This window comes from Equus asinus, chromosome 15 (genome assembly GCF_041296235.1).
Source record: "Equus asinus isolate D_3611 breed Donkey chromosome 15, EquAss-T2T_v2, whole genome shotgun sequence".
Classification (NCBI taxonomy): Eukaryota; Metazoa; Chordata; class Mammalia; order Perissodactyla; family Equidae; genus Equus; species Equus asinus.
Window position 1 is genome coordinate 19,286,569 of NC_091804.1, and position 27,122 is coordinate 19,313,690.

The following is a 27,122-nucleotide window of genomic DNA, read 5'->3' on the forward strand; positions in this document are numbered from 1 at the left end:
CCTTTATCTTTAATGTTATAATTAAGTGTTTGCTAACCTGTTCTGATAGAGAGCTGCAATTTTCTGATTTTGTCTGCCTGTTTATCTCCTTGCTTAAGGCTTTGTAAATGCTTTCTCTTTTCAGGTATGAGAAGCTTCTTGATCATTTCTTGTTGGGAGGGTCTTGTAGCAATGAACTCCCTCAGCTTTTGTTTAATCTGGGAAAGTTTTTATTTCATCATCATCTCTGAAGGATAGTCTTGCTGGATAGAGTATTCTTGGCTGAAAGTTTTTGTCTTTCAGAATTTTGAATATATCATTCCTCCCTCTCCTAGCCAGTAAGGTTTCTGCTGAGAAATCTGCTAAAAGCCTGACAGGGGTTCCTTAGTAGGTTATTTTCTTCTCTCTTGCTGCCCTTAATATTTTTTCTTTGTCATTGACTTTTTGCCAGTTTTACTAATATATGCCACGGAGAAGGTCTTTTTACATTGATGTAATTAGGAGTTCTGTTAGCTTCATTTACTTATAATTCCACTCCATCTCCAGGTTTGGGAAGTTCTCAGCTATTATTTCTTTAAACAAACTCTTTGCTACTTTCTCCCTCTTCTCTCCCTCTGGAATACCTACAGTCCTTATGTTGCATTTCCTAATTGAGTCAGATACTTCTTAGAGAATTTCTTCATTTCTTTTTAGTCTTAGATCTCTCTCCTCCTCCATCCGAAGCTTTTCTGTATTTCTGTCCTCTAAATTCATAATTCTCTCCCCCATAATATCAGCTCTATTATTTAAGGACTCCAGATTTTTCATCTCTTTCATAGTTTTTCATCTCCAGCATTTCTGGGTTGTTCTTTTTCTTTATAGTTTCAATCTCTTTTATGAAGAATTCCCTCTGTTCATTAATTTTATTCCTGATTTCATTGAACTGTCTTTCTGAGTTTTCTTGTAACTCATTGAGTTTTTTTATGATAGCTATTTTGAATTCACTGCCATTTAGATTGTAAATTTCTGTGACTTCAGGATTGATTTCTGGGTATTTGTCATTTTCCTTCTGGTCTAGAGTGTTAACATACCTCTTCATAATATTTAATGTTATGGATTTGTAGGGTTGCATAGTGGTAGTATCTGGTTGCAGATTCCACCTACTGCCACTGGGGGTGGGGCAGGAGCTGTCTATTCTGAGCCACCACAATCCCTGACAGCTGTGCCTGTCCTTTAGAAGTTGTGCTGATAGGGCCCATCTATGTTTGCCCACTTGCTCCTGCTTCTTTACACATGTAGGTGCACAGGTACTCTATAGGTGGTCCCTTGCTCTGGCCAACCGGCTGAGCTGGTGCACCAGGAAGGGGGAGATGTGCTTTCTTTCACATACATGATCCCTAGGGTGCTCTTGCTCTGTGCTCACTGTCTGCCTTCCAGGGCTGCTCGTGTTGGTGAAGATGCCCCTGTGATTGCTTAGCTGCCTCAGTGTGGAACATACCTTGGGCTGGGAGGCAACTACAAGAAGGAAGGCATTCGCATGGAGGGCTGCCCTTTCCCCACCTCCTCTCAGAGCCAAGTGCCAGCCACCATGTGCAGTCTCACACCCTAGATTGCTGCCATTTGGGGAGGGTGAGGAGATCCCATTACCTCCTTCCACTGCCTCCTCATGGTTTCCAGCACCTCCACCATCAGACATATGGCTGTGTGGCTTGCTCAGACATCTGTCATGTTATGTGAATGTCTTCTTTTGGTTTACAAGTGTCCTTTTTGTTGTATCTTAGGGGAGAGAGTCTAAGGGAAGAGCTCACTCTGTCATGATTCTGACGTCACTCCTCCTGCTCTGCCTGGGTCAGGGTGGTGGAGGCAGTGGCGTGGGTAGCCTGCCCCAGGGCTGGGCTAGCATCTGGCGAAATACCTTTTTGTGAATGAATGCCCTTGTAAAGCTATTTAGGTAGTAGGATCTCAAGCTTTTGGAATAGTGCCAGAATAAATATTTGTGGCATGATAAATGAATAAATGGTGTGAATACTAACTCTTTATCTATCATATTTGTTTCAAATGTGGTCAAACCTTAAGAAAATTTTTGCCTTTGTACATGTACAAAGATAATGTTATCTTGATTCTTAGTCTTTAAAACCTAATTTTTTTTTTCATTCTTTTCTTCCCCCATAGTTCATCCATGAGCTCGGATTTCCCACATTACAACTTCAGGATGCCTAATATTGGATTCCAGAATCTTCCTCTCAACATATATATTGTGGTTTTTGGCACTGCTATATTTGTCTTCATCCTTAGTTTACTCTTCTGTTGCTACTTGATTAGGTAATCAATTTTCATTCTGTGTTATTTCAGAATATGTTAATCAATAATAAACCAACTTTCTGTCCTTAAGTTAAAAAATTTACAAGTATGATAATTAGCAAATTTTCCGAAATTAAGGTGGCTAAACATTTTAACCCTCTGTGAGTTATCAGTAACCTTTATACAGTCTTCAATCCTTTCTGCTGATGAGGTATTTTACTCAATAGGAAAAAATTGTCTTCATTTATTTTTATATTTTTTAAAGCATTTTCTTTTAAAGATTGACAGCTGAGCTAACATCCATTGCCAATCTTTTTTTTTTTTTTCTCTTCTTCCTTTCCCCTAGTCCTCCAGTACATAGTTGTAGGTCCTTCTAGCTGCACTATGTAGGATGCCACCTCAGTGTGGCTTGATGAACGGTGCCATGTCTGCGCCCAGAATCCAAACCAGCAAAACCCTGGGCTGCCAAAGTGGAGCACGCGAACTTAACCACTTGGCCATGGAGCCGGCCCCTGTGTTCATTTATTTTTCCAACATATTAGTACCTAGTCCAGGTACACTATGTCATTGGCTGTCCCCAAGATCTAATCTGCTTTCAAAGAGATTTCAAGATTTCTTTTCAGAAGAGTGTTGCATCATTGTTAGCTAAAGTCATTAGGGACCAGAAAACAGCTTCCAAGACAAGATCCAAGCCTTTAAACAGGTTCTTGTGGTTTTTCACAAAGATTTTAAACTCCCATTTGTTGTCAAACTGGTCAGGTATTCAAGTGATTGATTATCTGCATAAAACATTAAATATTCCATAAGCTCTATAGCACATGTACAGACAAGTGAGGAAGGATAACACCTCACTTGAAGGAGTAATGGATTTGGCTAGTAAAGATTTACAGTTGACTGACTCATAATTGTTTAAGAAAGCATTTTTCTCTAAGTTTTTAAATAGGGCCTAATTTTCAAAGCCAAAACTGAGACACTAAAAATTTTTGTACTGTGTTGTTCAAAGAGTTTTATCAAGTAAAAGAAGAGAAAATTGAATTTTCTTAGCTGTATGTCTAACAGTTTTTAGTGTTTGCACAATATATGATTATGGTTAAGATAAATGCCATCATCAGATATCTTTCAACAAAAACTCATTGTTGCCACCAGTGTTTTGGGGCATTTGCTTACTGATGGTCAAATTCTAATGAATTTAGTATGTAGTTACTGATTTTCTGAAAAGTGAATTTCATTCTTCATAGAAAGTGAGTCTTTTCTGAAGTTCTCACAAAATGTAATCACTTCTTATATCTTATAGATATATGATTTATAGGTTTTGCTCAGAGAAATAAATTAAGTACTTAGCTAATATAATTATAGCATTTAGGAAATTTTTTTTTAAAATCCCTTTCCAGAAATTTCCTTTTTTTTAATTTAAAATTTCTGTAATATTAGTTTGCTTAATACTTACATAACATTTATCATTTTTTTTAAATTAGGAATTAGCCATGGCACAGACAAGACCTCATAGCATTAAAATATATTCTTTTTTTCAGACCTACTAAATTTTTTAGTAATTCCTCTACAAATAATGACTTAATTCAGAAATTTGTGAATTTAATATTTGAAAGCAAATTATTTTTTAAAAGACAAAAATAATACTAACAGTAACAAAATATAAAAAAAAGAAAAGTTTGGGACCAGCCCCGTGGCCTAGTGGTTAAGTTCCTGTGCTCTGCTTCAGTGGCCCGGGGTTTTGCTGGTTCGGATCCTGGGTGCAGACATGGCACCGCTCGTTAGGCCATGTTGAGGTGGCATCCCACATGCCACACCTAGAAGAACCCACAACTAAGATACACAACTATGTACCAGGGATCTGGGGAGAAAAAGCAGAAAAAAAAAAGATTGGCAGCAGTTGTTAGCTCAGGTGCCAATCTTAGAGAAAAAAAAAGGAAAGGTTCATTAAGGAAGAGTTACCATATATAAAATATTCTGAAATGTATAACTCATAGTACAGTTTTTATTACTGTGTCAAAGAATTAATTAAGCCTTTAACTTTTTTGTTTTCAGAAAAACACTAATATACCAGTTGTGATTCTGGGTAAATTTTTTGAGGAATAAGTTGTGAAACACCATTTACCTCATTGTATTCCTTTTAATAAGAAATAAGTAAAGACATAAAGAAAAAAATGATAGCAGTTGTTTTCATGCATTATCCTTGTATTTCATTTTATCCTTTCGGGATCCTTTTTTATTATTAAGCTAACAGAACAAGTAAGTGGGGATCTGCTACACTAAAATGAAATTATCTTGTTTAATCAGAGAAGTCAGTCATGTTCAAACATTTCTCAACTTCATTTACAAGTCATTGGTACCATTTTGAAAATTTAATCACGACTGAAGGAGTTAGTTCTCCCTTTCTGATGATCCTAGTTTGTTACTTTTAACCTTTCACATGTTAAGTTTGGATTTAATAGGTCATTTATAGTTAATCTGGAGATTCATGGATCCAGCTCCTCTAAAGTTGCCCAAGCCCATTTTTGAACATAACTTAAGCTCTTCAGCACTTTCCTTGGGAGCTCCTCTGTTCTCAGGCAGAGTTCCTTCCAGTCACAGCCAGACTCATCAGAAACATGGGAGGGACATAACTTAGGTCTAAACAAAACACCCACCACCAACCACATTCTTACACAACATTGTAGTATAGAATCTATTGCCTGTGATAGAGCTATGAATAGATCACTACTGGAGAACAAAAGAAGGACATCTTACCTTGAGAGGAGTGATCCTATTTCATAACGAATCGTATACTATTCTAATTTGTGTTTGTTATTCATCTCTCTCTCCAGATAGATATTTGTTTATTCTGTTTGTTGTATCTCAAATACCCAGAACAGCGCCTGGCACAATATTGGCACTCAGTAAATGTGTCTTGGGTAAATGAAAGAATGATGTCCCTAGTAGGAAGTCACTAGATGCGCATAAAGCTGAAAAATCAAGAAGTAGCAACACAGCAAAGATAGAGACATGGAAGTAAATATCAAAATAGTGAGCTAAAGGGGAAAAAATGGTTATCTGTGGAGAAGAGGGCAGAGGACTGCTGATTTTTCTTGTTACTAACCCTGTAGAACTATGTATGACTTTTAAATATAGTGCATATATAATTTTGATAAAATTAAAAACTAAAAAGGAAAATTTGTAAATGAAGTTTAGAACCAAGATAATAACAATAGAGCTAGAGAGGGTGATAGGTATAGTTGTGATAAATATTTGGGAGGTGAAAATGAACAGAATTTGGTGACTGGACATTAAGGAAAAGAAAAGGATTAGCTTAGAGTCTTTCCTGGACTTCTGGTTCAGGCACCTTGGGTGGATAGCAGTCCCTTCACAGAAATAGAAAATGGATGGGTGTGTTTGGGGTGGAAGGATGATAAATTCTGTTTCAGATATGGGAGGATGGAGTTCTTTGAGTAACAGTCAAGATGTTTAGTACACAGTTGGATATACAGGTCTAAAGCTTATGAGAAGTCTGATCTGGAAATAGGAGATCATGTAATAATAGGTGGAGGATGAAGCCAGGAGTGTCCCCTAGAGAGAACACTAGCACCCCTAGATAGAATATGTATCATGAAATAAAATAGGTCCCAGAAGATTCCTAGGGAAACATTGATATTTAAGAGGAACCCATAAAAAAGACCAGGAAGGAGGTGCTGGCCTGGTGGCATAGTGGTTAAGTTTGTACACTCCACTTCAGCAGCCCAGGGTTCATGTGTTCGGATCCCAGACAGGGACCTACACACCGCTCATCAAGCCATGCTGTGGCAGCATCCCACATACAAAAAATAGAGGTGGATTGTTACAGATGTTGGCTCAGGGACAATTTTCCTCAAGCAAAAAGAGGAAGATTGGCAACAGATGTTAGCTCAGGGCCAGTCTTCCCCCCCAAAAAAAGACTAGGAAGGGATAGCAGGAGATAGGAGGTAAATCATGAGAGAGGTGCCCCACAAGTAGGGTTTCAATGGATTGAGTCAGTTTTGTCAGCTGCTTCCAGGGAGGTCCAGAAAGAGAAGAGTTGAAAAGTTCCTGTTATGTTTGACAGTTAGGTTTGCATCTACAATCTTAGAAAAGTTTCAGTAGTGTGGGTGCAGGGGTGATGAAAGGCAGGCTATAAGGGGGCAAAGCCTAACCAGTAGGTGAAACGAAAACAAGGAATATAACCTCCTCTTTGAAGAATCGTGGCTGAGAAAAGATTGGGATGGGTGGGCAGTTGTTGTGGAATCAAGGAAGTATTTTGGTGTTTGGTTTTTTTTCAAGATAGAGATTTAGGCATATTTATAAATATAACATTAAGGAGAATGAACTAATGGATTTATGAGAAAGAATGAGTCATGGTGGTAAGAAGAGACACCTCTAAAAGTTAGAGCAGTATTAATCCTAAGCAGGAGAATACCTTCTTTTTTTTTTAGATTTTTTTCTTTTTCCTTTTTCTCCCCAAAGCCCCCAGTACATAGTTGTATATTTTTAGTTGTGGGTTCTTCCAGTTGTGACATGTGGGACGCCACCTCAGCATGGCCTGATGAGCAGTGCCATGTCCGCACCCGGGATTCAAACTGGTGAAACCCTGGGCCGCCGAAGCAGAGTGTGCAAACTTAACCACTCAGCCACAGGGCCAGCCCCGAGAATATCTTCTTAAGACAGAGGTGACAGTAACTGTAGAGAACAATACACATGTAGGTATATGTGGCTAGGAGCAAGAGAGCTGCATACCTGACAACCTTTCTTTCTCCATAAAGTAGGTGAAAATGTTAGGGAAGGAAGTGGTAGGAGAAAGCTTTAAGAGAGTGGCAGGGTTTGAAGTGAGTACTACATGGAAGCTTAGGATACTGAGTATGAATAGATAGAATTAGAGAGCAACGTGGAGAGTCTAGCTGAGAATGGAGACTACTTATTTGTAGTGGCCATAAGCTGGATGGTTTTATCATTTTCTCCAGCAGTGTTCAGCATTGTTAATTGTGTCCTCTTAGATACTTTTTTAGGAATAAATATTTATTAGGCTTTTACTGTGTCAGATCCTGTGCTGTGCATTGCAGTTAAACTAGGTAGTTTTATTGTCTTTATTTTACAGATGTTAAATAATTTTCCTACAAGCACACGGTAAAAGTTGGTTAGAGCTGGGACTCAACCCAGTTGTGTCTGGCCCCAGAGCATGTGCTCTTAACCACTTGAAAAATAATAATAAATTGCATTTATCAGGCTTCATTCCAAAATAATCATTTAAGAATTTCGTAATCACTCTCAAAAGGCAGATTTGTATATTGAGGCTATCTAAAATTTTTTTTTTATTTTGAAGCTGAGATTTTTTTAATGAAGATACTGCCTACTTTACTTTTCTTTTAAATATTGGATAACAAGCTACTTAAGAAAAAGGAAATAAAAAATATTATTCCCCATTCTTAGCTTCTTTCACCAAGTAAGTCACAATCTGTATTACTAGTATGTTTCTTGGAAGGAATAACAAAAAGATATTTGTGTTAAATGCATAGCAAATGCAAAATAAAATAGTGCAATCTAAAATATTAGGTAATTAGTGAGACTTAGAGTAAAGGAATAAGAAGTAAAGTGAAGTTAATTAAACTAGGACTTCCTAGAAGGGGTGAATATTTGACCCACAGATTGAAGAAAAAAGTGAGCACAACTTGACCCATGCTGTGGCTGGAAGTAACGACGCTCTGGGAAAATATGCAGATCCAATTGAAAGAGTCAAATAGACAAATTTACAAATCAAGCCTCATTTTAATGAACTCTAGTGGAGTTCATTTTATTCCTTTGCACAACTGTACACTTCTCTTGGTACAACAAGCAAACAAGAAAAAAAACCAGGATATAGATGATTTGAACTACATGATTAATAAATTTGACCTAATTAGGAAAAACTTATAGTTTTAAAATCATGTATTAGACAAGAAAGACTTGAAAACCAATGATAGAAGTTTTCTTTTCATGGAGCTCAAAAAAACACAAACCAATTAAACCCAAAAGAGTAGAAAGAAGAAAACCAAAAAGCTAAGCACAGCAATCAATGAAATACAAAACAAGTGTATGATAAAATCATTGAAACCAGAAGCTGATTCTTTGGAAAGATTAACAAAATTGATGAATCTCTAGAAAGGCTGATCAAGAAAAAGAGGAGAGAAGACATAAACTACTAATATCAAAATGAAAAAGGGGACATGACTACAAATCCTACAAACATTAAAAGATCACAAAGGATGTTATGAGCAACTTTATGCCAATACATTTGAAATTTTACTTGAATTATACATTTTCCTAGAAGAAGCATAGTGCATCAAAATTGATATATGAAATGGCATTTATGAAAAACCACAATTAACATACTCAACAGTAAAAGACTGAAAGCTTTCCCCCTAAGATCAGGAACAATGGACAAAGATGCCTGTTTTCATCACTGCTATTTAACATTGTACTAGAAGTTCTAGCCAGAGCAATTAGGCAAGAAAAGGAAATAGAAAGAATCCAACTGGAAAGACAAGTAAAACTGTCTCCTTTTTGAAGATGACATGATTCTATATACAGTCATGTAATGCATAATGACATTTCAGTCAATGACAGACCACATATACAACAGTGGTCCCATAAAATTAGTAGCATATAACCTCGGTTTGTAGTAGGCTGTACTGTCTAGGTTTGTGTATGTACACTCTGTGATGTTCACATAATGACGAAATGGCCTAACAGTGCATTTCTTAGAATGTGTCTCCATTGTTAAGTGACACATGACTGAATAGACAATCCCATAGAATCCACAAAAAAAATCTCCTAGAACTAATAAACAAATTGAGCAAACTTTCAGGGTGAAAAATCAACCCACAAAAATTAGTTGTAATTCTATACTCCAGCAAGCAACAATCTGAAAAGGAAATAAGAGAAACAATTCCATTTTCAATAGCATCCAAAAGAATAAAATTCTTAGGAATAAATTTAACCAAGAAGGTGAAAGGCTTATATACCAAAAACTACAAATTTTTGCTGAAAGAAATTAAATGGAAAGGCATCCTATGTTCATGGATGGAAGACTTAATATTATTAAGATGGCAGTACTCCTCAAAGCAATCTGCAGATTCAATGTAATCCCTATCAAAATTCCAGTAGCCTTTTATGCAGAAATGGAAAAACTAGTCTTCAATTCATTTGGAACTACAAGGGGTCCTGAATAGCCAAAATAATATTGAAAAAGAAAAAACAGGAAGACACAACACTTCCCAATTTCAAAACTTCCTACAAAGCTACGGTAATCAAAACATTGTGATAATGACATAAGAATAGAATATAAACCAAGGAAATAGAATTGAGAGTCCAGAAGTGAACCCAAACATCTATGGCTAATTGATTTTCAACAAGAGTGCCAAGACCATTCAATGGGGAAAGGATGTCTCTGTAACAGATGGTGAGACAACTGAATAACAGATGCAAAAGAATGAAGTTGAACCCCTACCTCACATCCTTTATAAAAATTAACTCAAAAATAGATCAATGACAGGCCAGCCTGATGGTAAAGCTGTTAAGTTCACGTACTCTACCTCAGCAGCCCAGGGTTCAGAGGTTCAGATCCTGGGCACAGACCTATGCACTGCTCATCAAGCCATGCTGTGGCAGCATCCCACATAGAAAAAATAGAGGAAGATTGGCACAGATGTTAGCTCAGGGCCAATCTTCCTCATCAAAAACAACAAGAACAAGAAAAAAAGATCAATGGCCTAAACATAAGAGCTAAAATCATAAAACTCTTGGAAGAAAACAGGAATAAATCTTCATGACTTCAAGTTGGCATGGGTTCTTAGATTTGATGCCAAAAGCACAAGCAACAGAAAAAGAAAATTGGACTTATAAAAATTAAAAACATTTATACATCAAAGAACATTATCAAGAAAGTGAAAAGCCAACCTTCAGAATGAGAAATATTTGCAAATCGTATATCCGATAAGCATTTAATATCCAGAATAATATTTTTAAAAACTCTTACAACTCAACAATAAAAAGACTTCTAAGGGGCCAGCCCGGTGGCACAGCAGTTAAGTTTGCACGTTCTGCTTCTTGGCAGCCTGGGGTTCGCCAGTTTGGATCCTGGGTGCAGACATGGCACCATTTGGCCAAAGCCATGCTGTGATAGGCATCCCATGTATAAAGTAGAGGAAGATGGGCATGAATGTTAGCTCAGGGCCAGTCTTCCTCAACATAAAGAGGAGGATTGGCAGTAGTTAGCTCAGGGCTAATCTTCCTCAAAAAAAAAAAAAAAAAGCTGAATGTAAAAATAGGCAAAGGACTTAATAGCCATTTCTCCAAAGAAGATATACAAATGGCCAACAAGCACATGAAAAGATGTTCAGCATCATTGGTTATTAAGGAAATGCAAATTAAAATCACGAGATATACTTCATACCTACTAGGATGCTGTAATCAAAGATGTGAAAATTTTCAAGTCTTGCCAAGGATGTAGAGAAATAAGAACCCACATTGCTGGTGGGAATGTAAAATGGTGCAGCTGCCATGGAAAAGAGTTCAGTGGCTCCTTAAAAAGTTAAAGATAGAATTACCATATGACCCAAAAATTGCACTACTGGGTATATACCCAAAACGAAGAGATATATCCACATTGAAATTTGTACAGGAATGTTTTATAGCAGCCTAATTCATAATAGCCAAAGGTGTAAACAACCCAAATGTCCATCAACAGATGAATGGATGAACAAATTGTGGCATATACATACAATGTAATATTATTCAGCCATAAAAGGGAGTGTGAAGTACTGACACATGCTACAATTAGGACGAGCCTCGAAAATATATTAGACTAAATGAAAAGCCAGACAGAAAAGGTCACATGTTGTATGATTTCTTTTATATAATATATCCATAAGAGGAAAATCCATAGAGACAGCAGATTAGAGGTTACCAGGGGATGGGGGAAGGGAGGTGAATGGAGAGTGACTACTTAATGATTACCAGATGTTTTTTGGAGGGTGATGAAAAAATTTTGAAACTAGAGAGAATTGGTGGTTGCATAACATTGCACAACTAAATATCACTGTTATACACTTTAAGATGGTTAATTGGATGTTATGTGAATACAAATAAAGGAATAATAAAAATTTCATTAAAAACTGACCCGAGAAGAAATAGAAAATAATAATTATATATCTAATAGGAAATTGAATGTGTTATTAAAGCATTCCTACAAAGAAATTGCAAACCTGGTAACTTCACCAGGGAATTCCTCCAAGCATTTAAGGAAAAAATACCACTCTTATATGACTCTTCCAGAGAGTAGAAGTAGAAGAAATACTTTTCAATTCATATAATGAGGCCAGCATAATTTTGATTCCAAAGCCTGACAGGGACATTACAAGAAGGGAAATTATAAACTAATCTCTCATATGAACAAAGTATTAATAAAACAAATTCAGGAATGTGCAAAAAGGGTAGTAAATAACAACCAAGTGGGGTTTATTCCAGGAATGAAGGTTGTTTTAACATTTGAAAATCAATCCATACGACATTATAACAATAAAAAGGAAAAAAACCTGACGGGAACAATTGTTTGATAAAAATATCTATTCATGATTTTTTAAAAATCAAAAACCTAGAATACAAGGGAACTTTGTTTATTTGAATCAAGAGTATCTACAAAAAATCTAGAGAGGGCCTTGCCTGGTGGCGTAGTGGTTAAGTTTGCACGCTGCACTTCTGTGGCCTGAGATTTGCCAGTTCAGATCCCAGGTGCAGACCTACACACTGCTCATCAAGCCGCATCCCACATAGAATATAGAGGAAGATTGGCACAGATGTTAGCTCAGGGACAATCTTCCTCACCCCCCCCCCCAAAAAAAAAGAGAAAACATCATACTTAATAGTGATATATAGGTAGGGACATTCACTGTCACCACTTTTATTTAACATTGTACCAGAGGTCCTAGCAAGTGCAGGGAAAAAAAAGGAATGAAAGAAAAGAGGTGATATAAAGAATAAAGAAAATATGTAAAGATTATAAAGGCAGAGTTTAAACTGTCATTATTTGCTGACAGAATGATTGTGTATATTAAAAAACCCAAAAGGTTCTACAGATAAACTATACAGAGTTAATAAGTGAACTTAGCAAGTCACTAGATACAGGATCAGTATATAAAAATTCTTTTTTTCCTATGTAGTAGCAACAAAGGATTAGAAGAAGAAAAAAATGTAAATACCATTTATAGTATATCAAAAATTACCAAATACCTAGGAATAAATCTAATCAAAGATTTATAAGTGTCCTACCTACAAATGTGTAGAGAGAAATTAAGGAAGATCTAATAAATAGAGGAATATATTATGTTCATAGGTTGGAAACTCAATCTTGCAAAGATGTCAATTCTTTCCCAGTTGACCTAAAATTCCATACACTCTCAGTCAAAATCCCAACAGATTTATTTGTCAAAATTGACAAGCTTATGAAATTTATATGGAAATGCAGAGGACCAAGAATAGCCAAGACAGTAGTAAAGAATAAAGCTTGAGGGGTCAGCCTGGTGGCATAGCGGTTAAGCTTGCACGTTCCACTTTGGCTGCCTGGGGTTCGCCGGTTTGGATCCCATGTGCAGACATGGCACTGCTTGGCAAGCCATGCTGTGGCAGGCGTCCCACATATAAAGTAGAGGAAGATGGGCACTGATGTTACTGCAGGGCCAGTCTTCCTCAGCAAAAAGAGGAGGGTTGGCAGGAGATGTTAACTAAGGGCTAATCTTCCCCCCCCCCCAAAAAAAAAGAAGAAGAAAGCTTGAGGACTTACATTACCAGACCCCAAGACTTTTACAAAGCTCCAGTACTTAAAACAGAGTGCTATTCACCTAGCAGCCAGATCTTGGTTTCTTAAATACTGTTCTCCAATAAAGGGGACTAAGATTCTTTGGAAGAAGTGGTTAATTGTACAGCTAGGGCATGAAAATGCAAGATGAGCCTGGAACATCTTTTGGTCCCAGTAAGCAAGGAAATGCATGGAAAAGGATGAGGGCAGGTTGAAAGGACACAGGAGTCAACCTGGTAGAACTCCTAAAGGTCAAGCCTAAATCAATTTGAGCAAGAAAATACATAATGGTCATGTTGTAACCCATAGACTAAAGCAAATATCCATGAGTCCATACTGATATAAATAAATGAGGGAGAAGGGACATCTCTTCCTTACGGAAGAATTCCAATTAATAAATGGACAAGGGATTAGGAGACTACAGAACCACCACCAGGCAAACACTAACATAATTGTTGCAAGCAAAATGGGTGCTAAAATCAGTGGGCAAAAGCTTGAGGAAAAATAGAATATTTGCGTAATTTCAGCATATCTCCCCCAAGATATTGATCAGTTACAAAGCGGAAAATTGTAACTTTACAGTGGAGAGACCCAGTAGACACTGCCATAACCAAGTATCATGGTTAATGTGTCAAAATCTTGAAAGACAAGGGGAAAAAAAAGGAACTGTCACATATTGGAGACAGCTAAGGAGACCTTATGAGATGCAAGGTGGGATTTTGGATTGTACCGTAGAACGAGAAAAGGTTATTAGTGAAAAAACTGGTTAAATTCAAATAAAGTCTGTTTAGTTATTATATATCAATATTAATATCAATATCATATCAGTGTTATTTTCCTGGTTTTGATTATTGTACTATGGCTGTGTAAGATGTGAACAATGGAAAACCTGGGAGAAAGGTATATGTGACCTCTGCTATTTTTTGCACCTCTTCTGTAAGTCTGAAATTACAAAATAAAGGTTTTCTTTAAAAAACTAGCATGATATTGACACTGTACGTTAGTTTCCCAGGGCTGCTATAACAAAGAAACACAAAGTGGGTGACTTAAAACAACAGAAAGTTAATCTCACAGTTCTGGAGGCCAGAAGTCCAAAAATCAAGGTGTCGGCAGGGCTGTGCTCCTCTGAAGGCTCTAGGGAAAGATCCTTCCTTGCCTCTTCTAGTTGCTGGTGGTTACCAGCAATCCTTGATATTCTTTGGCTTGTAGCTGCATCGCTTCAGTTTCTGTCTCTGTCTCTGTCTTCACCTGGCCTTCTTCCCTGTGTCTCTGTGTGTCCTCTCTTCTAAGGACACCAGTCATATTGGATTTAGGATCTACTCTAATCCCAATATGACCTCATTCTAACTAATTAATAATCTGCAAAGATTCTATTTCCAAATAAGGTTACATTCTGAGGTTCCAGTTGGACATGAAATTTTGAGGGGATACCATTCAACTCAGTACACAAGAATAGGCAGATAGACCAGTGGAACAGAATAGGAACTCTAGAAACAGACCCACATATTAGGTCTGACTTAAGACAGATGTGCCACTGCAAGGTGTGGAAAATGAGGGTCTTTTCATAAATGAGTCAAATGAAAATCTGCATGTGGATAGAAAGAATCTTGACCCCTACCTGACATCATACATAAAGACTAATTTCAGATGGATCATAGACCCAAATGTGATAGGTAAAATAACAAATAGTTTTCACAATACACAGAAGAGAATATCTTCATGATCTAGGGGTAGGCAAAGATTTGTTTAACTAGACACAAAAGGAACTACCCTTATTGGAAAGAGTTGATAAATTGGACTTAAATTAAAAGCTTCTGTTCATCAAAAGATACCATTAAGCAAATGAAAAGGCAGGCCATAGAGTAGGAAAAGATAATTGCAGTACATAGACCTAACAGCTGACTTGCATCTAAAATACATGAAGAATTCCTACGCATCAATAAGAAAAAGGTAGACAACTCATTTTTTTTAAATGGGAAAAGTCTTGAACAGGCATTTCATAAAAGAAGATATTGAAATGGGCAATAAGCATAAGAAAGGGTTCTTAAGCGCCATTTGGGAAATGAAATTAAAACTGAAATGAGAAAACACTGAACACCTACCAGATTGACTAAAATTTTTTACGCTGACCCTACCAAGCAGTGGCAAAGATGTGTAACAACTAGAACTCTCATGCATTACCTATAGGAGTAGAAATTGGTACAAGGACTTTGGACCAACAATTCTACTCCTAGGTGTATACTCAACAGAAATGAGTCTATATGTCCACTAAAAGATATGTAGAAGAATTTGTATAGCAGCTTTATTCATAATAGCCCAAAAACTGGACGTAATCTAAATATTCATCAACAGGAGATGGGTAAATTGTTTAATATTCATACAGTGGAACACTCTGTCAGTCAAAAAAGACAGAAATATTGCAACAACATGAATGAGTTTCACAAGTCATTGCTGACTGGAAGAAGCCAACACAAAAGAGTATATACCAAATGATCCATTTATGTGACGTTCAAGCAATACAAGGAATAGTTAATCTGCAATGATAGAAATCAGGATAATTGGGTACCTCTAGGGGTAGATATTGATTAGGAGGAGTCATTTCAGAGGTGCTGGAGGCATTCTACATCATGATCTGGGTGATAGTTACACTGAGGGGTGTGTGTGTATATATATGTTTAATATTTAGCTGTAGTCTTAACATTAGATCTATGTTACTTAAATTTTTTAATAAAAAATGTGATGTATTAAATATTGAAATAAATGGACTATCACTATAAAGAGAATTGAGCCTTCATTGAAATATTTGTTGTATTGAGATTTTGTTTTAATGAGATTTCGCTTGAACTTAATTTGGCTGACATTTTATGGTTCACTAGTCACTTTCTCATAACATAACAGATATATCATTTGGGTTATTCCAGGATAGAGATTGATTTTAAACCATAAATTATATAAATTAATACGAAAAATTAGTTTTTAAATTTTTTTCAAATTGTTATATTGGTATCTCAATGCTCATTTCTGTCTTTTAGGCTAAGACATCAAGCACACAAAGAATTTTATGCCTACAAACAGGTGAGAAATTTCCCTAAGATTGGCTTTGATTGTGTTTTTTAACGAAAAAATGAGAACTCAGATTTCCACTTACATTTTAAACTGGGACTGGATTTACTTGTGTTCATTTTAGCATTTTACTTGCCAGTTTACAGTACAAAATAGATCAACTTCAAATATTCTCCTTTTCTTTCCTAAGTATTTTTGAAATTATAGAAAGTTCAGATAATATAATAATATAATTTAACAGAACTTTAGCCAACATTTTGCAAAAGAAAATCGTATAGCTTATAATCCTTAAATTTACTGTTATCCTAATTAGAGTTCAGAAATTCCATTAAATGAATTTTTTTCCTCCTTCTGCATTAGAAGACACGTCAGAGATGACCAGCTATGTTAGAGTGACCTCATTTCTTCCCCATTGTACTTTAAATGTTAGTTCATGTCACATCACTAGAAGTCCAGATACTTGGATCATCGCTATTAACCCCTAACCCTTTGTCCTATCCCTTTACTGATTTGTTCTTTAAGATAATAAACTTAGCTTTTCTTGAAGATCAAGTAAAATTTATTTTGTTCTTCCATGTGCCATCCATTAACATTTTACCACTGACACCAAACAATGGGCCTAGGTGTTCCTTAATTTTCTTTTTGGCCCTAAGCATAAAATTATTTTTGTTGTCGTTAGGTTTTTTGGGGGCTAACTTCAGCTTATTTGGGTCTTTAACCTTACTGACCTGATGTTACAGAATCATGTCACCATTTTAGGATTCCATATCTTTTTGTCCATGTCTCTTTGAAATCTGAACTCATTGGTGAGTTTCTTAGATGTCCACACTGATGTCCCTAGGTAACCCCACGCTCTTCCCCAGAGGTCTCACGTGGGATTCACACACAACTTGAATGTTTTAGTTTGTCTCAATTCTATCATAATCTTAACTACCTACAAGATATTTGTATGTAAGCTAACTAGGAAGTAAAATTGGCCTTGGTGGTCATTTAAAAGTTGAAATTGACTGATAGAACTGATAAAGCCACAGGACAGTAAAAATGGTCTTTAAAGTATACTGAATTGGAAATTTAGTATATCCCTGCCTAGGTGGATGGTTGCTTCTGGTTGTGATTTCTGAAAATGAGATTTGCCCTCAAAACCATGTTTGGTTCAGAAATGTAAGATACTCAAAATTGAGAGATTTTCCCCAAATTTCACTTGCCTGTGTTTTCACTTTAAGATGAAATATAATTCTAATAAATTAACTTTACTCTCAGAAATTTTCTTTTTAAATAGTAATCTGCCCTTTTATCACTTGGCATTCCTTTTAACTGATATTCAGTCACCACAAAGTCAAATTAGGGATAGCACCTGGATGAATTTTAAGCCCATTCACATAATTCTGGGTAGAGCTAAAGTTTCTGAGGATAGTGATTTATAATAATAGGCAAAACTTCCAGAATTAAGATTGATCTTACTTTTTAATCTTTTATGAATTAGTAATAAGTCAGTCCCATCAGCCAGTGCTGTGTTTTACTGAATCATGAGACAATCGGCCTCATTTATTTTCCCCCATATTAGCCCTTAGTCCAGATGGGCATGTGTTAATGTCTTTTCCCAAAAGTTAATCTGTTCTCAAACAGATTTTAAAATTGCTTTCCAGGAGAGTATTGTATCATTGCTCAAGTTAAAGGAATGTTGCTAAAAGGTTCTGTCTCAAACTGTGAAAGAGGTTCTCTCCAATATTGCATATGGGGGAAATGAGCTATATATACAAAAGAAAAATATTTGTGAGTATAGTGAGAAATATTTTAAACTACAGATTTAAATGGGTATAAGAACATACTTTTTTGTCTTACAGGTTATATTAAAAGAGAAAGTAAAAGAACTGAATTTACATGAGGTAAGTAGCCTATAAATATTTTAATATTTTCTTGAGCTATTTTCTAATAGAAGTAGTATGCTGTGGTATGCTTAAACATCTTTATTTTCAGAAGGCGAAAGAAATTAGGCTCATTTCGATCAGCATAATAGAATATTTGAGAGTGAGGTCACATAAAAATCAGTTGTATGAAGACTTTAAGAGAGTAACGTAAGTCATATTTTTAAGAGATGGCACCAATGTAAGATTTCATAGCAGAGATGCTGCTTGCTGTCCATGCTATATGTATAGGAGATAGATACAGTTTTTCTACTCAAGATGAATTTGCATTAATTTCACTCTTGAAAATGTTCCCAGCAGCCCCTTCTTACCACCTGCACAAAAAAGACAGTGATTACTTCATGAGGGTGGGAGTTTGGGGAGGCGAGGCAAAGGAATGGAATAGGGAAGAACATAGAAGGAGAGAGACGAATCCTCAGGATTGTCTAGTGACGAGTTTGCATGATTGGTTCACAAGTGGCACAAGTGTTCACTATGCTATTATGCTTTGTAACTTAAATACAAAAGTGTGTATATCTTGCTGGGCACCTTCAGACACCTTAAGTCTGTAAGAATTTTTTTCATTTTATTCCTTGTGTTGCCTCTGACTACAAATATTCAGAATTTTTATTTTTAACTTTAGGGCCCTTTCTCGTCTTCCCTGTCTGAGTTTCTGAATTGGTGTTTAAAGCCAGGAAAAGCTGGAAATTGCACATTGTAATATCTGTGTTTTATATAGTCTAACTGTGGTGAAGCTACATTGCCAGTCTTCTTGATCCTTTTATCAAGATGTAATATCCCTCCTCTTCCCTGGTAATTTTCTTTGCTTTGAAATCTTTGATATTAATATAGCCACTCTAGCTTTCTTTTGATTAATGTTTGCATGGTATGTCTTTTCCATATTTTTATTTTCAGTCTATCTATATAATTATATTTGAAATGAGTATTCTTATAGACAGTACATAGCTGAGTCATTTTTTTAAATCTACTCTGCCAATCTGTCTTTTAACTGATGTGTTTAGACCATTTACATTCAATGCAATTATTGATATGTTTGGAATTAGGTCTACCATTTTGTTGTCTTCTGCTTTTCCCTCTCTTTTTCTTTCTTCTAGTTCCCTTTTCCTGCCTTCTTTTGGGTTATTTGAACATTTTTCTTACTCCATTTTATCTGTTGTGATTTTGACTTTATCTTTTGTAGAATTTTTTAGTGGTTCCTTAAGGATTACAAAATAAATACTCAGAATGAATTTTTTAGCACTTCAGTTGGAATGTAGAAACCCTACTGCCATGTAGATCCCTATACCTTTTCCCCTTTTATGCAATAGCTGTCATATTACACCTGTATACATGGAAAATCCCATCAGACGATGTTATATTTTTTACTTTTAACTATCAAGTATATTTTAAAGAATTTAAGAGAGGAAGAATAGTCTGTTATATTTATCCAGATATTTACCATTTCTGTTGCTCTTCATTCCCACTATTCCAAGTTTCCTTCTTTCTGATGAATTTCTTTTAGTTACTCTTTCAGAGCAAATCTACTGTCTATAAATTCTGTTACTTTGCCTTTATCCAAGAATGTCTTTATTTCACTTCATAACTCTGGGTTGACAGTTCTTTTCTTTCAGCACTTTAAAAACGTGCCATCTCCTTCTGGCCTCCATGGTTTCTGATGAGATATTCACAGTCATTTGAATCATTGATCAATCCCCTATCAGTAATGCATCATTTTTCTCTGGCTGCTTTTAAGACTTTTTTCTTTGTCTTTAGTTTTCAGCAGTTTGATTATGATATGGTGTGCATTTCTTTTGATTTATCATGCTTGAGATTTCCTAAGCTTCATAAATCTGTAGGTTTGTCTTTCACCAAGCTTGGGACATTTTCAGCCATTATTTCCTGAAATTTTTTTCCTACATTGCACTCTTTCTATCCTGCCACCCCACCAGAGAAGGCTTCATCCACCTGCCGTGGCCATATGGGCCAGTCAGAGCATGCATAGCCTTGCAGAACCCTGAGCCCACATCCACAGTACAGTGGTACAGCCATTCACATACCTTTTGAATTCGAACAAGTTTGGGTCCATTCCCTCTTTCCTCGGGCGGTATTGACTGTATGTACAGAAAGGAAAGGAGAACCGGCTCCCCTCTATATCTCAAGAGCATCTGGGATCCTAGCTGCACAAGGACCAGGAAGAGCCGTCTTACGGTCAGTTTTCCTGGGTGAGGCAGGGAGTGGATAAGGACTCATGTGGCAGACATGCTGTGGCCCTGTTCTGCCCTACTTTCCACAGGAAGAGACTGCAGAAAGGTAACCCCATCAGAGTTGCCCCCTGTGTAAAGTGGAGTTAAGGACATCTTTTCCTTCTCCTCACCTCCCCACAGGTTCATCCCCTTCCCTTTGCTCCAGTGAGGAGGTAGCTCTGGTGGTGCAGTTTTGCCACATCCCTTACTTACGTAGGAGGAGATTTAAACCCACTCAGTCTTGCTAGGATTATTGATCAGTCTTCTTATAAATCACATTCCTGGATTTTATTTTTATTTTATTTTTTTTGTTTTAAGATTGGCACCTGAGCTAACATCTGTTGCCAATCTTTTTTTTTCCTTCTTCTTCTCCCCAAAGCTCCTCAGTACATAGTTGTACACAGTAGTTCTAGGTCCTTCTAGTTGTGGCATGCGGGACACCATCTCAGCATGGCTTGATGAGTGGTGCCATGTCTGCGCCCAGGATCCGAACCAGTGAAACCCCAGGCCACTGAAGTGGAACGTGCGAACTTAACCACTCAGCTATGGGGCTGGCCCCCCTGAATTCTATTTTTAAATTAGTATGCAAATTTTTGGAGCCCAATTGAGGTTTGTCCCAGTTTTAAATTGTTAAAATAGTTAAAAACAAATCCTATGTAGGAAGCTGACAATATATAGGACCCTAGAGATTGAGTGGGCAGAGTATAGTCCCTCCCTTCCCTCAAGGAATACTGGTCCCATGGGAGAGAAGGTCCCAAGTCAGTGAGGCAGTACAGTAATGGGCCGAGCACATGAACACATGAGGGCCATGTATTCATGGCCCACTGTACTTCTTTGGAACAAAAAAGTTGGATCTTGGGCCGGCCCTGTGGCTAAGTGGTTAAGTTCATGTGCTCCGCTTCAGTGGCCCTGGGTTTTGCCGGTTTGGATCCTGGGCACAGACAAGGCACCGCTCATCAAGCCATGCTAAGGCGGCATCCCACACAGCACAACCAGAAGGATCTACAACTAGAATATACAATTATGTACTGGGGGGCTTTTGGGAGAAGAAGGAAAAAAAAAAAAGATTGGCAACAGATGTTAGCTCAGGTGCCAATCTTTTTTTTTTAAAAAAAAGCTATTAAAAAAGTGGGATCTTCCCTGAGTAGCACACGCATCCTTAGGTTGTTCTCATAGCTCTCAAAGGGTATCTTTTGCCTTTGGAGATGATGTGATATCCTCATAACCATTCAAGGAAAAGCATAATAATGAGTGCCCACTACCACCATCATAGAATGATTATCTATTTAAAAGAAAACCATTTTAAGTAAATCACCTGAGCTGTGGGTCATTTTTCTTGTGTGACGTCTTCCCTACATGATTCTCTATTCCCTAGTTTGCATTTGAGGTAAATTTATCAAATCCTTACTTCTTGGACATTTTAGAGGTCATGCACTCTGTGAATACTAGAAAATTAGGCCTCTTTCCAGTGTACATTTGTAGTCACTGTAAAGTCATTTTTTTCCCTTGAATTTGTTTTATTTATGGGTATAATCTCAGTGTAAAGTATATGGAATCATGTATACAAGGTGTCAATATTACCAAGATGTCTGTTTCTTCATATAATTGTCTTAGGAGCAGGGGAACTAAACTTCAAAAAATTTAGAGAAGGTAAGTATAATTCTTTATTTTGCATTTGTGGAAATTGAGTTTAAGAAAATTGAGTAGAATGGACACATCATCCAGCTTCTGAGTGTGGGAAAAGAATGTCACCCTATCTGTTTGAGTCTAGAGCCATCATATTGTGATGCCCCTACTACTCCCAAAGACTTGAAGCTTCTGTTCCCCAAGCTACAAAAAATTACTTTGGAGCAACTTGACCCAGCTTCCTGCTACTCTCTGCAGATGCCATCAATTAAGGACCTTTGCAACTTTTAATGTGTAAAACAAACTCAAATATCTATAGACTGACTAGTCAGTAAATATATGTTCCTAACCCAGCTTCTGACAAGGCTGACGTTATCACAGGATCCATTCTTTGACTTCAAAAAATGAAGAGTGATGGGGAACACTTCGTATCTCACTCTATGAGGCTGGTATTACCCTAATATCTAGAGCAAAGACGTCACAAAAAAAGAAAACTCCAAACCAATATCCCTTATGAATATAGGTATAAAAATCCTCAACAAAATACAAGCAAACCAAATCCAGCAGTTTATAAAAAAGATTATATACCATATGCTAATGGAATTTATCCCAGGAATGCAAGATTGGTTCAACAAAGGAAAATCAGTCAATGTAATACACCCTATTGAGAGAATAAAGGGGGGACACATGACCACCTCAACAGTTGGAGAAAAAGCATTTGACAAAATTCAACATTCTTTTATGATAAAAACACTCAGCAAACTAGGAATAGAAGGGAACTTCCTCAACTTGACAATTTGGGCATCTATGAAAAACCCACAGCTAACATCATACTTAATGGTGAAAGACTAAAAGCTCTTCCCCCTAAGATCAGGAACAAGACAAGGATGCCTACTCTTATCACTTTATTCAATATTGTACTTGAGGGTCTAGCCAGAGCAGTTAGACAAGAAAAAGTAATAAAAGGCATCCAGATTAGAAAGGAAAAAGTAAAACTATATTTGCAGATGACGTGATTTTGTAAATACAGAAAACCCTAAAGAATCCACCAAAAATCATGAGAGCTAATATATGAGTTCAACAAATTTCCAGGATGCAAGATCAATATACAAAAATCAGCTGTATTTCTATGCACTGGCAATGAACAATCCAAAAATGAAATTAAGAAAACAATTCCATTTACAATAGCATCAAAAAGAATAAGATACCTAGGAATAAATTTGACAAAAGAAGCTCAAACTTGTATCCTGAAAACTACAAAACATCATTGAAAGATATTAAAGACCTAGATAAATGAAAAGACATCCCATGTTCTTGGTTTGAAAGACTTACTATTGTTAAAATGGAAGTATTCCCCAAAATATTTACAGAATCAACACAATCCCTATCAAAATCTCAGCTGCCTTTTTTTTAAAAAAAAAAGAAATTGACAAGCAGATCCTAAAATTCACATGGAAATGCAAGGGACCCAGAAAAGCCAAAAACAATGTTGAAAAAGAAGAGAGTTGGGGGACTTCACACCTCTTAATTTCAGAACTTGCCACAAAGCTACAGTATTTAAGACAGTGTGATACTGGCAGATGGATAGACATACAGATCAATGGAATATGATTGAGAGTTCAGAAATAAATCTATACATTTATGGTCAACTGATTTTCAACAAAGGTGCCAAGACAAGTCAATGAGAAAAGAATAGTCTGTTCAACAAATGGTGCTGGGATAACTAGATATCCACATGCGAAAGAATGAAGTTGGAGCCCTGCTTCACACTGTTTACAAAAATTAATTTTAAAATGGATCAAAGACCTAAATGTAACGACTAAAATTACAAAACTCTTAGAAGTAAACCTAGATATAAATCTTCATGGCTTTTGATTAGACAGTGGTTTCTTAGATAGACAACTAGAGCACAAGCAACCAAAGAAAAAAATAGATAAGGTGAACTTCATCAAAGTTAAAAACTTTCATGCTTCAAAGAACATTATCAAGAAAGTAAAAAGACAACCCTGAGGGAGAAAATATTTGCAAATCTTATCTCCGATAAGAGTATAGTATCCAGAATATATGAACTCGCGCAACTCAGTAATAAAATGCCTACAAAATAAAAAGATCTACAAATATTTTATCCCAGTCATTTCAACCCAACAGAGACTTTTTCAAAACAAATTTTTTTAATTGGATGAAGCCCGATTTATCAATTTTTTTTCTTTGGTCACTTATGCTTTAGGGGTCATATCATGCTTTTGGTGCCTATGGATGTCCAATTGCTCCAATATCATTTGTTGAAAGGCTGTCCTTCCTCCATTGAAATGCTTTTGCACCTTTGTCAAAATCAGTTGGCTGTCTGATAAGGGATTTGTGTCTAGAATATATAAAGAACACTTACAACTCAATAATATAAACAAAAATAACCCAACTGAAAAATGGGCAAAGGATTTGAATAGACATTTCTCCAAAGAAGATAAACAAGTGGCAAATAAGCACAACATCATTAGTCATTAGAGAAATGCACATCAAAACCACAAGAAGATACCACTTTACACCATCTAGGATGTCTATAACCGAAAAAGACAGACAATAATAATGATCAGATATGGAGAAATTGGAACCCTTGTACACACCGGTGGAAATGTGAAGTGGAGCAGCCACTTTGGAAAACAGTTTAGTAGTTCCTCGAAAAGTTAAACATAGAGTTACCATATGACCCAGCAATTCTACTCCTAGGTTTATACCCCAAACAATTGAAAATTCAAACAGATGCTTGTACACCAGTGTTTAGAGCAACATTATTCACAATAGCCAAAAGGTCGAAACAACCCAATTGGCCATCAACAGATGAATGGATAAACAAATATGGGGTATCCAAGTAATGGCATACTATTTAGCCATAAAAATGAAGGAAGTTTTGATTTGTGTTACAACATGGATAAACCTTGAAGGCATCATTCTATGTAAAAGAAGACAGACAGAAAAGACCACGTATTGTATGATGCCATTTCATGATTCCATTCTATTCTGGAAATGACCAGAAGAAAGAAATCCATCAAGACAGAAAGTTGATTAGTGGTTGCCAGGGACTGGGGAGAAGGTGGGATGGGGAGTGACTGCTTATGGGTGTGAGCTTTTGAGAGCAGGTGATGAAAATGTTCTGGAATTAGATAGTGGCGATGGTTGCACAACTCTTTGAATATACTAAAAACTGCTGAATCGTATAATTTAAAGAGGTGAATATTATGGTATGTGAATTTTATCTCCATTTTTAAAAAGGGAGGGGAAGTCACACTGGAGAAATAATCTGTTGTTGAAATACTGGAAAGTAAAGCTTATTTGCAAAATCTGATCTGTAAAGTTGTAAAATTAGTTTGACCCTTCAGGGAACTTCTAAGAAGTCAGAGCTGAGACTTTTCTCTTCGTGATTGCCCTTGGCTTTTGGTTGCCTTTAGCAATTAAAATGTCAGAATTTGCCTTATTTTTTTTTTCAGGTGACTATGATTTTAGAATTTAAGAAGAACATAATAGCACAATATAACCATTAATGGTAACTCCATTTTCAAAAGGCTATAAATCTAATTTTGCCTGGAAAACTAAACAAATAAAAATGAGAGATTTGTCCAACTTCTTGCCATTTGGTAGGATCAACACTGAATCTCCAGAGGGCAGAGCCAGCAGCCCTGACCCTGTCTCAGGAGAAGGCTATGCTGGGAGAGAAGCTGGGTGTTACAAGGCCAGAGGGCCCGTTCACACAGTCTAAGAGGTGGAAACATCATTCCCCTTTATAGAAGCTGAGGCCCAAAAGATCTCCCCAAGGCTGGAACTGCTAGTTTCTCATCTTTACTCCCAGCTTGTTCTCAGCCTACTTGCAGAAAACAAAACCGGGCTTGAAAATTGTGTTCCCATCACAACATTTAAACATGAATAAAAGCAACTGGTACTGGTAGACTGATTGCCTTACTGCCTCCTCAGCCGTGCCCCCCAGCCTGAGCTGATGACAGTCCTGTGAGGGAGGCAGGGCAGGTAGTGTTCTCATTTTACAGATGAAAGAACAGAGCTTAAGAGGCATCATGATAGCAGAGGTCACACAGCTAGTAGGTGTCTGAGCCAAGGCCAGCCGCCTGTCCTGCCTTCCTCCCTACTCTCCTGCTGTCTTGGCAGTAATGCTGAATCTGACAAGACAGTTATCCATTCTCCTCCTCCTGTGAAGATCCCATCTGCTGTATACACAAGGCCCTGAGAGCTCCCTGGAGAAGGGTGTTGGAAGACCAACATCCACAGAACTGGCCACAGGGCACCAAGAGCCACTTGTCCTTGTTACACAACCTAAGAAGACTGAATTACATGTTATAGGTTAAGAAACAGGTGCCAGGAAGGCCATGTCAGCAGTGTGGGCAAGAAACGTGATGGTTGAAACAGGATCTCTAGAAATGGACAGGGAAGCAAGCAAGGAGGAGTTCAGGCTTTGGGCAAGAGACGTGATGGTTGAAACAGGATCTCTAGAAATGGACAGGGAAGCAAGCAAGGAGGAGTTCAGGCTTTGGGCAAGAGACAGAGTGGTACAGCAGTACATCGGTGCAACAGACCTGGGTCCCCAGCCAGGCCTGGCTACTCAGCAACTGCTTAGCCTCCAGCAACATGGTTACTGCTCTGAGCTTCTGTTTTCTCATCTGTAAAGTGGGTAAATGCAATGATACTTGGTGTCTCTGGGCACTGGTAAGTGCCCAAGAAGTAGTTGTTGGAACTTAGCATCTGGATGTGGAGGAGAAGGCTCCACAAGCAGTGGAGCCTAGCCACATGTCAGAGAGCACTCCTCGCCCTATCTGTACATAAGTTTAAATTCAGTGACCCTTGAATAACTTTTTATGTGACAAAGACAAGCACTGACAGAAGGACAGTGCCAAAGTGAGGGGCTCCATGTAAAAAGCATGTTACTGCAGACTGTGCTGTGGTTTATAGTTTGCTTGTTGTGAAAACTGGAGAATGGAGAGCCCCAGGGCCCGCCCCAGCACATGAGCAGTCCCCTTCAGGAGCTGTGGTGCTGAGCAGAAAGTCAGCCCCTCAACACACCACAGGAAAATTACATTAGGTTCAGCCTATGTAGTGAGAATAAACCTAAGTCAGACTCTTCTGACACTGAAGTAAAGGAAACTGCCTCTTACTTTCTTTCTTCTGTCTGCTCTCCATCTTGAAGACGTACGA

At 37.2% G+C, this 27,122-nt stretch overlaps 1 protein-coding gene across 5 annotated transcripts in view; it reads left to right on the forward strand.

Annotated features, from left to right (window-relative positions):
* The window catches only part of RNF24 (ring finger protein 24), a 72,008-nt gene that overhangs the window by 37,715 nt on the left and 7,171 nt on the right, over positions 1-27,122 (forward strand). For all 5 annotated transcript variants that reach the window (XM_044747817.2, XM_070485624.1, XM_070485625.1 and 2 more), the window contains 3 exons: positions 2,131-2,280; positions 16,126-16,168; positions 18,001-18,042. In XM_044747817.2, the coding sequence (XP_044603752.1) occupies positions 2,138-2,280; positions 16,126-16,168; positions 18,001-18,042 (228 nt within the window). In that variant the 5' untranslated portion in view covers positions 2,131-2,137. The remainder of the gene's footprint in view (positions 1-2,130; positions 2,281-16,125; positions 16,169-18,000; positions 18,043-27,122) is intronic.